The sequence below is a fragment of the Heptranchias perlo genome, chromosome 5 (assembly GCF_035084215.1).
Source record: "Heptranchias perlo isolate sHepPer1 chromosome 5, sHepPer1.hap1, whole genome shotgun sequence".
Taxonomy (NCBI): domain Eukaryota; kingdom Metazoa; phylum Chordata; class Chondrichthyes; order Hexanchiformes; family Hexanchidae; genus Heptranchias; species Heptranchias perlo.
This window is the reverse complement of record NC_090329.1, coordinates 60058669-60070988: the sequence shown is the minus strand read 5'-3', so window position 1 is coordinate 60070988 and position 12320 is coordinate 60058669. Positions and strand designations below refer to the sequence as shown.

General features: G+C 41.5%; 1 protein-coding gene across 1 annotated transcript in view; it reads left to right on the top strand.

The window, feature by feature from the left end:
- Positions 1-12320, top strand: part of mtmr9 (myotubularin related protein 9) — a 65800-nt gene that overhangs the window by 37338 nt on the left and 16142 nt on the right. The window contains exons 6-9 of the mRNA XM_067984462.1: positions 1907-2068; positions 3696-3837; positions 4770-4990; positions 10031-10182. Coding sequence (XP_067840563.1) covers positions 1907-2068; positions 3696-3837; positions 4770-4990; positions 10031-10182 — 677 coding nt within the window. The remainder of the gene's footprint in view (positions 1-1906; positions 2069-3695; positions 3838-4769; positions 4991-10030; positions 10183-12320) is intronic.

The window sequence follows — 12320 nt, the reverse complement described above, 5'->3', positions numbered from 1 at the left end:
TGTGATGTTAGGGAGGAGGCCGAGATGGATCATCCACTCGGCACTTCTGGCTGAAGATGGTTGCAAACGCTTCAGCCTTGTCTTTTGCACTCACGTGCTGACTCTGCCATTATTAAAGAAGGGGATTATTTACAGAGCCCCCTCCTCCCGTTAATTGTTTAATTGTCATTAGAAAATACTCTGATCTATCTTTCTTGGGTCCAAAGTGGATGACTTCACAATTTCCCACTTTGAACACCATCTGCCACAGTTTTGCCCACTCACTTATTCTGTCAATGTCCCTTTGCAACTTTCTGCTCCCATCTACATTCCAAGAACACATACAAATTCTCCTGGTTTGGATTTGAAGGCTTTGAAGCTTAACCCTAACCGTTTTGTCATTAATAATGCTGTACACTTAGTAAGGTTACATATAATAGACAAAAAGTGATTTTGTCTTTTAGAAGACATTTTCAGTTATAGCCTCAGGCTAATGTACATCTATCTATATTAATTATGTAATAGTGTGAAACCTCCCTTTGGTGCTTGTGTTGGGAATTATGCAATTTTCATCTACTTAGCTTAGCATATTGATCATGAAAACCCTTGAGGCATGTGATCCATATCTGAGTCACTTGTGTAATCATTGTCAGATCTGAATGAGTCACTTGTGTAGTCATGATCAATGTGCATAATCATCTTGTGTAGTCAGTCTTGTGTAAATTAAATAAATTGTCGAATGTAGCAGTCGACACTGGAAATGTTTAAGCCCTTCTTCAAACTTTTTTGTTGCAAATTTGTACTCGAGTTGCATAAAGGAAGACTCATTTTAAGATTGCTTTTTATATATTATGCATCCACTTATTTGTACATTTCTAACTAAAAATTTTTAAAGGAATTATAAAAGCTGGAAGGATGAAACAATCATTCTGATTAGCAGGCTCCCAATCGCCTCATTAACGGATATATCTAAAACACACACCATTCCGTTATTCTGGTCACAGTGAAAAACTAAAACTAATTACAGTTAGGCTCATGGGAAAATATAAGACTAAAATACTCTTTGGCATGTTAGTGTGAATAACCTGGTTGGGGGGTGACAAAGTATAACTGAGGCTTATTAATGATAAAATGGCTCCTTTCAGCATGAAACTTGTAGACATGAAGAAAACAAATATTTAAAATAGCAGATCTTCTGTGATATTGCTCAATGGGAGTCCGGATCTGGAGTGCAGCATTATAGATACATTATTGGGTGTGGTAGGATGTGGTTTTTGTACTATTGATTCCATATCAAGTAAAATCCAGGCTCAGTTAGACTGCCCAACATCAGTGTTGAGTGGATCAAAAGGTGTTTTTACTTTTTAAAAACAATAGCCAACAGCAAATGTATATTTTTCTTATTGGCTACAGTTAGTAATATAAATGTGCAGGGTTGCCTTGTTCCAGCGGTAGTTGAGGTCTACGGTCTTAGGAGCTACTGCCAACTCTGCTTCTACCTGGTGTCTGATGGAGAATGGTGCCAGTTGGAATTATAATTGTGCGAAAGTGATGGTTGAGAGCCCAGTCCCACTGCTGTCCTGAAACAGGCACTATAAATATATAGTGCCTAAAGTGTGCTTTTTGAGGCAAGGATGGAAAATTTTATGGAATTGACCTCTGATGTTCTCCAACACGTTCTGACAAGTGGTTCATGCTGGAAAATGTCTGACAGGAAGTTTACTCTTTAAGCCCTATTGCTTACTGGCTTACAAATAAAGGTGTGAGGAAAGTATAGAGAATTAATTTTTTGATGCTGATCTTTTCAGGATTGAACTGTTATGCAAAAATATCTTTAACACTGATCTTTAAAGTGCCTAACATATTACTGTCTTATATCCTGAGTATAAGAAACATACATGCTAACTTGTACTGCATTTATTACCAGGTACCACATTCTTCAGGAGAGTTTAATTAAATTGGTTGAAGCTTCCAATGACCAATCACACAGCATGGATAGGTGGCTCAGCAAATTGGAAGCTTCCAGCTGGCTGACCCACATTAAAGAAATATTAACCACTGCTTGCCTGGCTGCACAGTGTATAGACAGGTAAGGACTTGTCTGTGTATGTTACGTGGCTTTAGTGCTATTGCCGGTGTATTGTGTCCAAAACCCATGATCCAAACCACTTGGTTAATACTGCTCCTCCCTTTACGAAGTGCAATAGGGCCTGGGATCAGCAGCTAATTGAACCATAACTGGCCCAAACTTTGTCCAATGAGTCAACCTTCTGGCTTAACATAAGCCTCCTGCCTGGGAATGTACCCTACCCTATCATTGTGCTGTGCTACCCAAGTATATATGTGATCTAACGTCCTCAGATTAAATTTTTCTACAAACCCTGTGGGTTGTGTGATGTAGCATAGCCCAATGAAGCATCTCAATAAAGCTAGCTCAAAAATATATATTTTTTTGAAGTGACCAGTTAGTTTGTAGCAGCAACTTTATATGAGCCTTGTTAGATTGACCTTTTATATGTAGGGAATCAAATAGGAAAGAGGATGAGTACCTGGAGTCCAAGGTGTTCAGGGGACTGGCAGGATACATTGTGCTGGTTGTGGAATGGGGAAGGGATGAGATTTGTAATTTTCTTTGGGTATTAAGTAACAATTTCAGGGACTTAGTGAGGTGGGTGAGGAACTGTATTGGTAGCTGTATACTGTAAATTGGCTATGAACAAAAATAACGCATCAGAAATGATGCTATGTAGATGGTTCTGATTAGTCCCTGGTTACATGTTTCCCTGATTTGATTGGTTTCTCGTTCTGGAATATGATTGAAGGAACAGTAGCCTCTAGCATCTGGTTGAAATTCTGGCATATGATTGGTTGATGGGGATTGTACAATATTGTACTACAGTAATATAGAGAGGTGTAATGGTATAAAAAGTCTAATTCACTTCAGTTACATTTAAAATCATTAAATATTTTAAAACACTTAAGCATGATTTTTTTTAAATAATAGAACTACACTTTTCATAGAGCGTTCTTTTGATGTGCACAAAGTGACTGCCAAATTTGTTCTCACAACTGTGACTACTTAATTCATTATGTGAAGCACTTCGGATGCAAAGAGGTGTGATAAATTCAACTCCATTCATTCATTCTTGTCGTCCATGTGTAACCATTTAGTCTGTAATAGTTGCTATTTTTCCTGATTCTAATTGTGATTATCAATGTATATGTTTTCAATAATCATCTATTGACGTAAGAAACCATTACATTTGCAGCAACAAATAAAGCTGCTTTCAGAATGCACACACAGACAAATCAAAATACGGTATTACTGTCCCAACAATGTGCCATTAGCCGTTCAGAAGAACATACCATTGTGGGCCTCAATGAATTTTAATTTCTCGCACCTGTGCCAGTGTGTAATGTCATGTCATACAGTTTGAGTTTACAAAAAACTAGTTTGAGGCTGTCGATTTAATTTTACTTGGGATCTTTACTAGCAGAGGTTAGGTTAGTGTTTTATTTTAGCACAGAAACACATACTTTATTTGGAATCATAGCTTACTTTATACCAACCACAGGAGGAAGTAATTTGGTGGTTTTAGAGCACAATGGGAATGGACCAGTGGTATACAACCTCTTTCCTTAAGATAATTCATACTACAAACTATACTGTTTCTCAGCATATATTGACAGCGTTGACACTGTTGTTCCTGTTTTAGGGAAGGTGCGTCTGTATTGGTTCATGGCAGTGAAGGGATTGACTCCACTTTGCAAGTCACCTCTCTCGCCCACATTATCCTAGATCCACAGTCCAGAACAATTAATGGTTTTGAGGCCTTAATTGAGCGTGAATGGTTACAGGTAAGTGCTAGAAACTGGATAGATCTCATTTGGCTACTTTGCTAATGATATGGTCTTAATTTTAGAAGACATGACCAGAATAACGAATTCGTTAATATTGTTTTACTGAGGGTTGGGTCACAATTAAAGGGAGTTAGAAGAACTTGAATTTGATCATTGTATAAGCTACTTTTACGCATTGAAGGAAAATGTCCGTAGATAGAAGTTGATTTGGTGCTTGATATTGATCTGTTCAAAAGAACTGTGACTTTAGAGAGGGTTTGTCTTCGTCTTCTCTTTCTGCTGCCCCTGCTGTGCCCCCCGCCCCCCCCCCCATGAATTAACAAATTGTCAGAACAATGTCTTTTTGTAAAACTTTCCCAAAAGGCAGCATATGACATGCTAATAATTTACCTTAAAAGTCCAAAAAGAGGGAACGATAAAGGCAGAAATCTAATCATTCTCACACTTTTACTGCACATTTCTGGGGTTGGGGAGGGGGAGGACAGACGGGTCCATGATTCTACAATTTTTTTAAATGTAGGAATCTCTTTCAACTGTGAAACATCTTAAATCTTTTTTTTTCTAATTTGAATTAGCTTTCCAAACCCACTATTACAGAAATACAAGTATAGTGGTTTACATTTCCTTCAGGTTGATCTCTGCAATTGTACAGAATATCTTCATGTACAATAAAAGTATGGAAATGAGGTGATTAATGAATTCTATGTAAGACACCTGTTATGGATAACAGCATACTCAATAAAATAGTATACAACTCGCCATGCTTTTGAGGCTAGTATTGGAAAGTTCAGTTCGTGTTCAAAGTGGGCACCAGTTGCTCAGTGTCATGATCATCTCCCGTATGGAAATTTTTTTTCAGTGTTTTATTCCCATTTCCCACTTGCCCCTCCCCAGAAAAACTGATATTCAAATTGGTTTATTTCTTCCAGGCTGGTCATCCATTCCAGCAGCGATGTGCTCAGTCGGCCTATTCCAATTCTAAGCAGAAGAATGAAGCTCCTACGTTTCTCCTCTTCCTTGATTGTTGCTGGCAGATCCAGCGCCAATTCCCATGTTCATTTGAATTTAATGAACAGTTCCTAATCGTGTTGTTTGAACATGCTTATGCTTCCCAATTTGGAACCTTCTTGGGCAACAATGAAAATGAAAGGTTGGTAAAGCTGCCATTGTCACTGGAGATAGAAATGTTTTGTTACTCTCTCTTTTCTGGGATGATTTCTTCTTCATCTTCTGCTGTCTCCTAGTGTCACATTCTCCTTCAACTATGAGAGTCGGAAAGTCCAATTTCTCCAATTTTGGTGACCAAGCTGTCAGTACGTTTATACAGAGTGGGCTTGGCTTTTCCAGTTTTCTTTTCCCATTGTGATGTATTCCACCTAGCCTGCCCAAGACCTATTGAAACTCATTGGATGAGGACCAGTGAGTTTAAATGCTAATTGAGGGTGGGATTCAAACTTGTAATCATGGTGTACTGTCTATAGGGCTACCATGGATTGCATGTTTTTAGTTGTGTGACTGTAATCAGTGATGTTTGTGGATTTCTGAATTTGACCCAATTCTGTTTAGAATATATTTTGTAACCATTGTGTTTTGAAAGTTATAAATAAGAATTCTTGATGGATTCAGTAGTTTTGGAATGGCTGCAATTGCGTTTGATGTCTATGTAAAAAAAAAAATTGTAGATTGATATATTTGTATTTTGCTGTAACTTGGATATGCTCCCTTTAACAATTATAGTTGTAATATTTGTCAGAACTATTGTAAATGTTAGAATATTAGAATTACTTTCCCCCCACAGAATTACGCAAAAATGTGTGAGCCTGTGTGGGTCAGTATTATATATGGATACAAAAATGAAAACTAGAATCATTGGCCCAGAAATTGCGCTGAATGGCAAACGAACTTCGCCTGCCGCTCACTAGTTATAAACGCACCCATAAACTATTCGCAAGCTACTGGCGCCAACTTGCTTGTGTGGTGAGCTGCAAAAATGCAGCAATCTCTCTGGCTTCTGTCAGCTGTGAGTGGGGAAAGGCTCTCTCTCTCCCCTCAACCAATCAGCTTGAAGCATCCTTGACAAGCCACGCAGTCAGAACCAGGAAGTAAAAGCTACAACAGTAAATTCAATTTTAAAATCAGTTGGAGAAAGCGAAATAGAAGGTAAGATTAAAAGACAGATAAGAGACAGAAAGAAAAAGTAAAAAAAATAAAAATTTTAAATTAAACATTTTTTTAAAATGGCCAACAACAATTCATGTCGAGAGTAATAAGACTCCACATTTTTAAGAATTAATTTTCAGTGCCAGAGAGGTGGTTTGGCGGTCATTAATACTTACCGTGCCGTTAAGTTAGTTTAGACCTGATATAACTCAGTGTACCTTTTTTCTGGAGAGATTAGTTAGTTTCCTGCTGGGCAGGAGAACAAGTTTGTGCTGGTCCATTCATTCCAGCCGGATAGAAGCTTTTGGAGAAGCAGGGAATCAGTTAGAGCAATTTCCAGATTTCCGCGTTTGACTGTGCTTGTGCACTCTCCAGAACTTGCTCTTCCGTTTTCCCTGAAATAACAGTGAGTGCTGTTAGCATCGCCATTATTTTACGAGCAATTTCTGGACCATTGAATTTTACAGCACTGCAGAAGACCATTTGGCCCATCTGCATGTGCTGGCTCTGTGAAAGTCTTTCAGTCTCAATCCCTGCCCTTTCTCCATTCCTTTTTCTTTTTTTCTTTTTAAAAAGTTATTACGTGTATTCTGCTTTCACCATTGTTTCTGGTGGGATATTCCATGTCAGAACAACCCTCTACGTTTAAAAATTTTAAAAAATCTAATCTTGTCCTTTGTTCTTTTGGTGATGGTCTTAAATTTATGCACTCCAATAACCAACTCACTGACCAATGGAAATAGTTTTTCCCTATTTACTTTATCAAAACCACTCAGAATTTTGAACACCTCTTATCAGATCTCCTCTTAACTTTTTCTGTTGTATTGAAAAGCCCCCCCATTTCTCTCATCTGTCATCCCTATTTGCAAGAAATTCATGAACTGTAAAACCAACCTTTCTTAAATTGCTTGAAGTGAAATAAATTAGAAATGAAATAGCAGTGGAAAAATTGGCTTTACTTTTAGAAACCCTCAAATTCATAATCTTTGCAAGTTTGCTCAGTGACCATTTGACAACTATCATTGTCGTCTTTCACTGATTAGAGCCAAAGCTTTTCTCCCCTCCCGCAGGACATCACCTTCAGTGCCATCGTGATATTAGTTGAAGTCTTTCACAGTAATCTGTAGATCCAGTGCTGTCTACACATCCACTATTAATGGGATGGCTTCCTCCAGAATTGGAGTTAGAATCATAGAAAGGATACAGCACGGAAGGAGGCCAATCGGCCCATCGTGTCCACGCTGGCTCAATGCACGAGCAATCTAGATGGTCCCACTCCCCTGCCCTATCCCTGTAGCCCTGCATATTTTCTCGTTTCAAGTACTTGTCCAGTTCCCTTTTGAAGGCCATGATTGAATCTGCTTCCACCACTCGCCAAGAAGCTCTAGTAAAATTGAAGTCAGTGGGAATCGGGGAAAACTCTCCAGTGGCTGGAGTCATACCTAGCACAAAGGAAGATGGTAGTGGTTGTTGGAGGCCAATCACCTCAGCCCCAGGACATTGCTGCAGGAGTTCCTCAGGGCAGTGTCCTGGGTCCAACCATCTTCAGCTGCTTCATCAATGACCTTCCCTCCATCATAAGGTCAGAAAAGGGGATGTTCGCTGATGATTAATAAATGGTCAGTTCCATTCGCAACCTCTCAGATGATAAAGCAGTCTGTGCCCGCATACAGCAAGAGCTGGACAACATCCATGCTTGGGCTGATAAGTGGCAAGTAACATTTGCACCAGACAAGTGCCAAGCAATGACCATCTCCAACAAGAGAGAGTCTAACCACCTCCCCTTGACAATCAACGGCATTACCATTGTCGAATCCTGCACCATCAACATCCTGGGGATCACCATTGACCAGAAACTTAACTGGACCAGCCATATAAATACTGTGGCTACAAGAGCAGGTCAGAGGCTGGGTATTCTGCGGCGAGTGACTGACCACCTGACTCCCCAAAGCCTTTCCACCATCTGCATGGCACAAGTCAGGAGAGTGATGGAATACTCTCTACTTGCCTGGATGAATGCAGCTCCAACAACACTCAAGAAGTTCGACACCGTCCAGGACAAAGCAGCATGTTTGATTGGCACCCCATCCACGACCCTAAATATTCACCCCCTTCACCACTGGCACACCGTGGCTGCAGTGTGTACCATCCACAGGATGCACTGCAGCAACTCACCAAGGCTTCTTTGACAGCACCTCCCAAACCCAGGACCTCTACCACCTAGAAGGACAAGGGCAGCAGGTACATGGGAACAACACCACCTGCACATTCCCCTCCAAGTCACCCACCATCCCGACTTGGAAATATATCGCCGTTCCTTCATCGCTGGGTCAAAATCCTGGAACTCCCTTCCTAACAGCAATGTGGGAGCACCTTCACCACATGGCCTGCAGCAGTTCAAGAAGGCGACTCACCACCACCTTCTCAAGGGCAATTAAGGATGGTCAATAAATACCGGCCTCGCCATCGACGCCCACATCCCATGAACGAATTTTTTAAAAAGCTGTTCATAGTCCTGATCCAAGCAACTTTACTTTAGGCAATGTCTTCCTTTTAAATACAGTGTAAGCAGACAGTATGGTTCCATCTGTTCCCGATTGAATTGATACCTTTTTAAAATTGTTTGTATGGAAGATCTAGAGATTTTGAGGGTAAGAAATAGAATAGCTTTTTACCTTCGCTGTTGTTGGGTTCATACAGTAAAAGGGTATGTAGCAAATGCTGGAAGGCTCACCAAATATATGATCCAAGTATGATCAGTACTACAAACAACAGCTGTTATCAGGGAAAGAGGAAGGTAGTGAATGTTGTAATTTTGGTACATTGAACTGTCTTTCTGGGTTATGATCTTTTGAAGTTCATCACAAGGGCTCTGTAAAAAGAAAATGTGGTTATCTCCTTCCACCAGAGGGAGTCATTTCGTTAAGATATAAAAGTTTCTGTACAGTGAGTGAATCTTTCACAAGGTGACTCTATGACCTCTATGACTGACTCTAAGGTCCTGCCTGGTCTTGCAGAATTTCCCTTGAAATTTTTATTAAACACATTATGAAATAAGAACTATTTTATAATGCAAAAATATTGCACAGTGCTGCAACAAGCAACTATTTTAATTGTCAATCCAACACTGCATCAAAAACAACTATTAGGAACATAGGAACAGGAGCAGGTCATTCAGCCCCTCGAGCCTGTTCCACCATTCACTGAGATCATGGGTGATCTATATCCTAACACCATCCACCCGCTTTGGTTCCATATCCCTTAATACCCTTGGCTAGCAAAAATCTATCTATCTCAGATTTAAAATTATTAATTGAGCTAGCATCTACTGCTTTTTGTGGGAGTGTGTTCCACACTTCTACCATCCTTTGTGTGCAGAAATGTTTCCTAACTTCTCTCCTATTACAGCATTCTTCATCTATGTATAATCTTCATGGCATATTTATGTGCCTAGGATTTCAATGGGTAAAGCTCAGTGAACTTTTCTCTAATGTCATGTTTATATAATATCAGTTGAATGTTTTGAATTAAGTTGAAGGATGAGTGATGCACTTGTGAATGCTATTGAAGTTCAGGTTGAAGCAAGTTGTTGGAACTGAACAGTAGCAGCTTTAATCTGCATTTGGTCCACAATTTGCCTAACCTGGCAGTGTTTGGGTGTCAAAAAGTGGATCAAGAGTGCTATTCCACAGCACTGAAATCCTGTACCCTTAAATACAAAGAGTCATATTCACCTGTTTGAAATTCCAGCCATATAATCATCAAATGGATAGTGGTGCTCAAAGGAGGCTTTAGCAGAAAAAAGGTTTGAGATATCTGATGTGACAAAGTAATATACTAAAGTAAGATTTATGAGCAGGAATGCATAGGAACTGCTAAAATTATTCTGTTTCATGTATCAAGACTGAACTGAGTTCATATTTTCAATACGGTGAAGCTCTGGTAAATATGAATTCTTTCACTGTAGTTTGACTTGATTATTCTTGAAGAAAGGATAATGAAAATAATTTTTCTTCTCTTCACACTCCAGGCGAAAACTGAAGCTTCAGCAGAAGACAGTCTCTCTGTGGTCATGGATGAATAGACCAAAAGAGCTGGAGAAGTACTTTAACCCCCTCTATGAAGCCAACAGCCTTGTTATCTGGCCTTCAGTGGCACCACAAAGTTTGCAGCTGTGGGAAGGTGAGGGAAAGATTGTGTTCCTCTTCAACTAGAAATCAAGTTATTTTTACCATTTTGCTTCATTTTTTTTTTAGAGGTACCATCTTCATGGACGTTTACAGCAGATCTTTTTGTTTACACACCAGTGATGTTGATAACACAAAATTGTTTCACACTGTATTACTTGTGTAATGCTTTTATGCAAATTAGACACTTCCTGCTCGCCTTATCCTGAAGATAATACTCCCAATAGAGTTGTTTTGAAGTTCACATCATTACGGTTATGGGGTGAGGGACAGAATTCACTTCTAGTTGCTGATATTTACAAGCGTACGGCATCTTCAGCAAATTCGTGAAGAACTTCATGCCAGATCAAATACTACAGTTAGAAAAATACCCATCTTTATTCAACTCGACGACTGAGTCATTGTAGTTAAAACTAGAGTGTTATTTATTTCCACATATCTTGCCACAACGTCCTCTTCCCATCCCCAAAAGATAGAGATCCTGGTTAATGAGGGCATTCTTTACACTAGGATTTCTGTGAAGTGCAGTGATATCTTTAGGCAATTTAGAGAGATTTGTAACCGTAAGCATTGTAACAGTATGGGCCCGATATTACCAGGGCGGCGGGTTCACGGCGGGGGGTCGATTGGGTGCGTGGGTAACGTCCCCGGTGAAATCAGTCTGCCCCGCGCGCAATCGCAGGCTGATTGGATCCACTTACCTCTTGTTCCGGGTTCCCCGCTGCTAAGCTACACAGCGGGCGGACTGCGCATGCGCAGTAAGGTCTGTCAGCTGGAGGAGCTCTATTTAAAGGGGCAGTCCTCCACTGACTGATGCTGCAAGAAATAGGAAAAAGTACAGCATGGAGCAGCCCAGGGGAAGGCTGCTCCCAGGTTTAATGATGCCTCACTCCAGCTCTTATTGGATAAGGTGAGGAGGAGGGGGAGGACAGAGATCTTCCCCCAGGCGGGAGGAAGCGGCCTGGCTCGAGGTGGCAGAGGAGGTCACCTGCACCACCAACATATCGCCCACCTGCATACAGTGCAGGAGGCGCTGCAATGACCTAAGTAGGTCAGCCAAAGTGAGTACACTTACACATTCCCCTACACTCAGTCTGCCACATCACCGCCCCCACCCCACATCTCCTTCTGCACTGCCAACACTACTCTGTCACATCACCCCTCACACCCACTCAAACCTCATCCTCATCTTACCTGCACTTACTCACCTCGCCAGTACTCTTCCCGCCACTACCACTCAACCCAACCCTCATACAATCTCATGGCTCTATCTCATACTCACCCTCTCGTGCATCTCTTTCACAGTCAGCTGCACTCAACCTGCCACTACCTGTGCTGCAGCCACAGGGCATGCATCACATATGTGCAGAAGGCAGCGTAAGGCAAACGTGTCGTGAGCATGAAGGGGATTCACAAGGGTGTTTGAGGGTTTGTCATGGTTTTTACTTATATTGAATTTCTGACCAACTCACATTACATATTATATCGGCACCACTACTGCCACGTCTTTGCGAATCTTGTCTGGTTTGTGCAATAATGCCCTTTCCTGAGGATCACAATGAAGACCCACAACTGATGCCACCCATTGTGTCACTGCAGAGTGGGTGTAGGTGTATTTGCAGGGCTGTTTTGTGCAGACGACTGAGAGACGTCGGTGATGTCCCCGGTGGCACCCTGGAAGGATGTGGAGGAGAAGTTGTTGAGGGCAGTGGTGACTTTGACAGCGACAGGTAAGAAGATGGTACTCGGGCCAGCCGGGAGCAGCTCGGCGTGAAGGAGGCTGCAGATGTCCACGACTACATGTCGAGTGACTCTGAGCCTCCGTGTGCACTGCTGCTCAGAGAGTCCAGGAAGCTGAGCCTCGGCCTGTGGACCCTGTGGCGAGGGTAGTGCCGTCTGCGACGCATCTCTCTCTGTGGTTGCCCTCCCTCCTGCTGTGCAGATGGATGTGTTACAGCACTGTGTTGTGGAGCTCCACGTGTCAGAGGTGGACGGCGAGGCTGGTGATGCTGTTCGCCCTCCGAGGAGGTCATGACTGCAGCTACGGCGGCCCCCATCCGGAAGATGTACATCTGAGGGGGTCCGCAAGGTAGGTACGTGTGTCTGGACACCGGGGTAAGTGTGCAAGTTAGT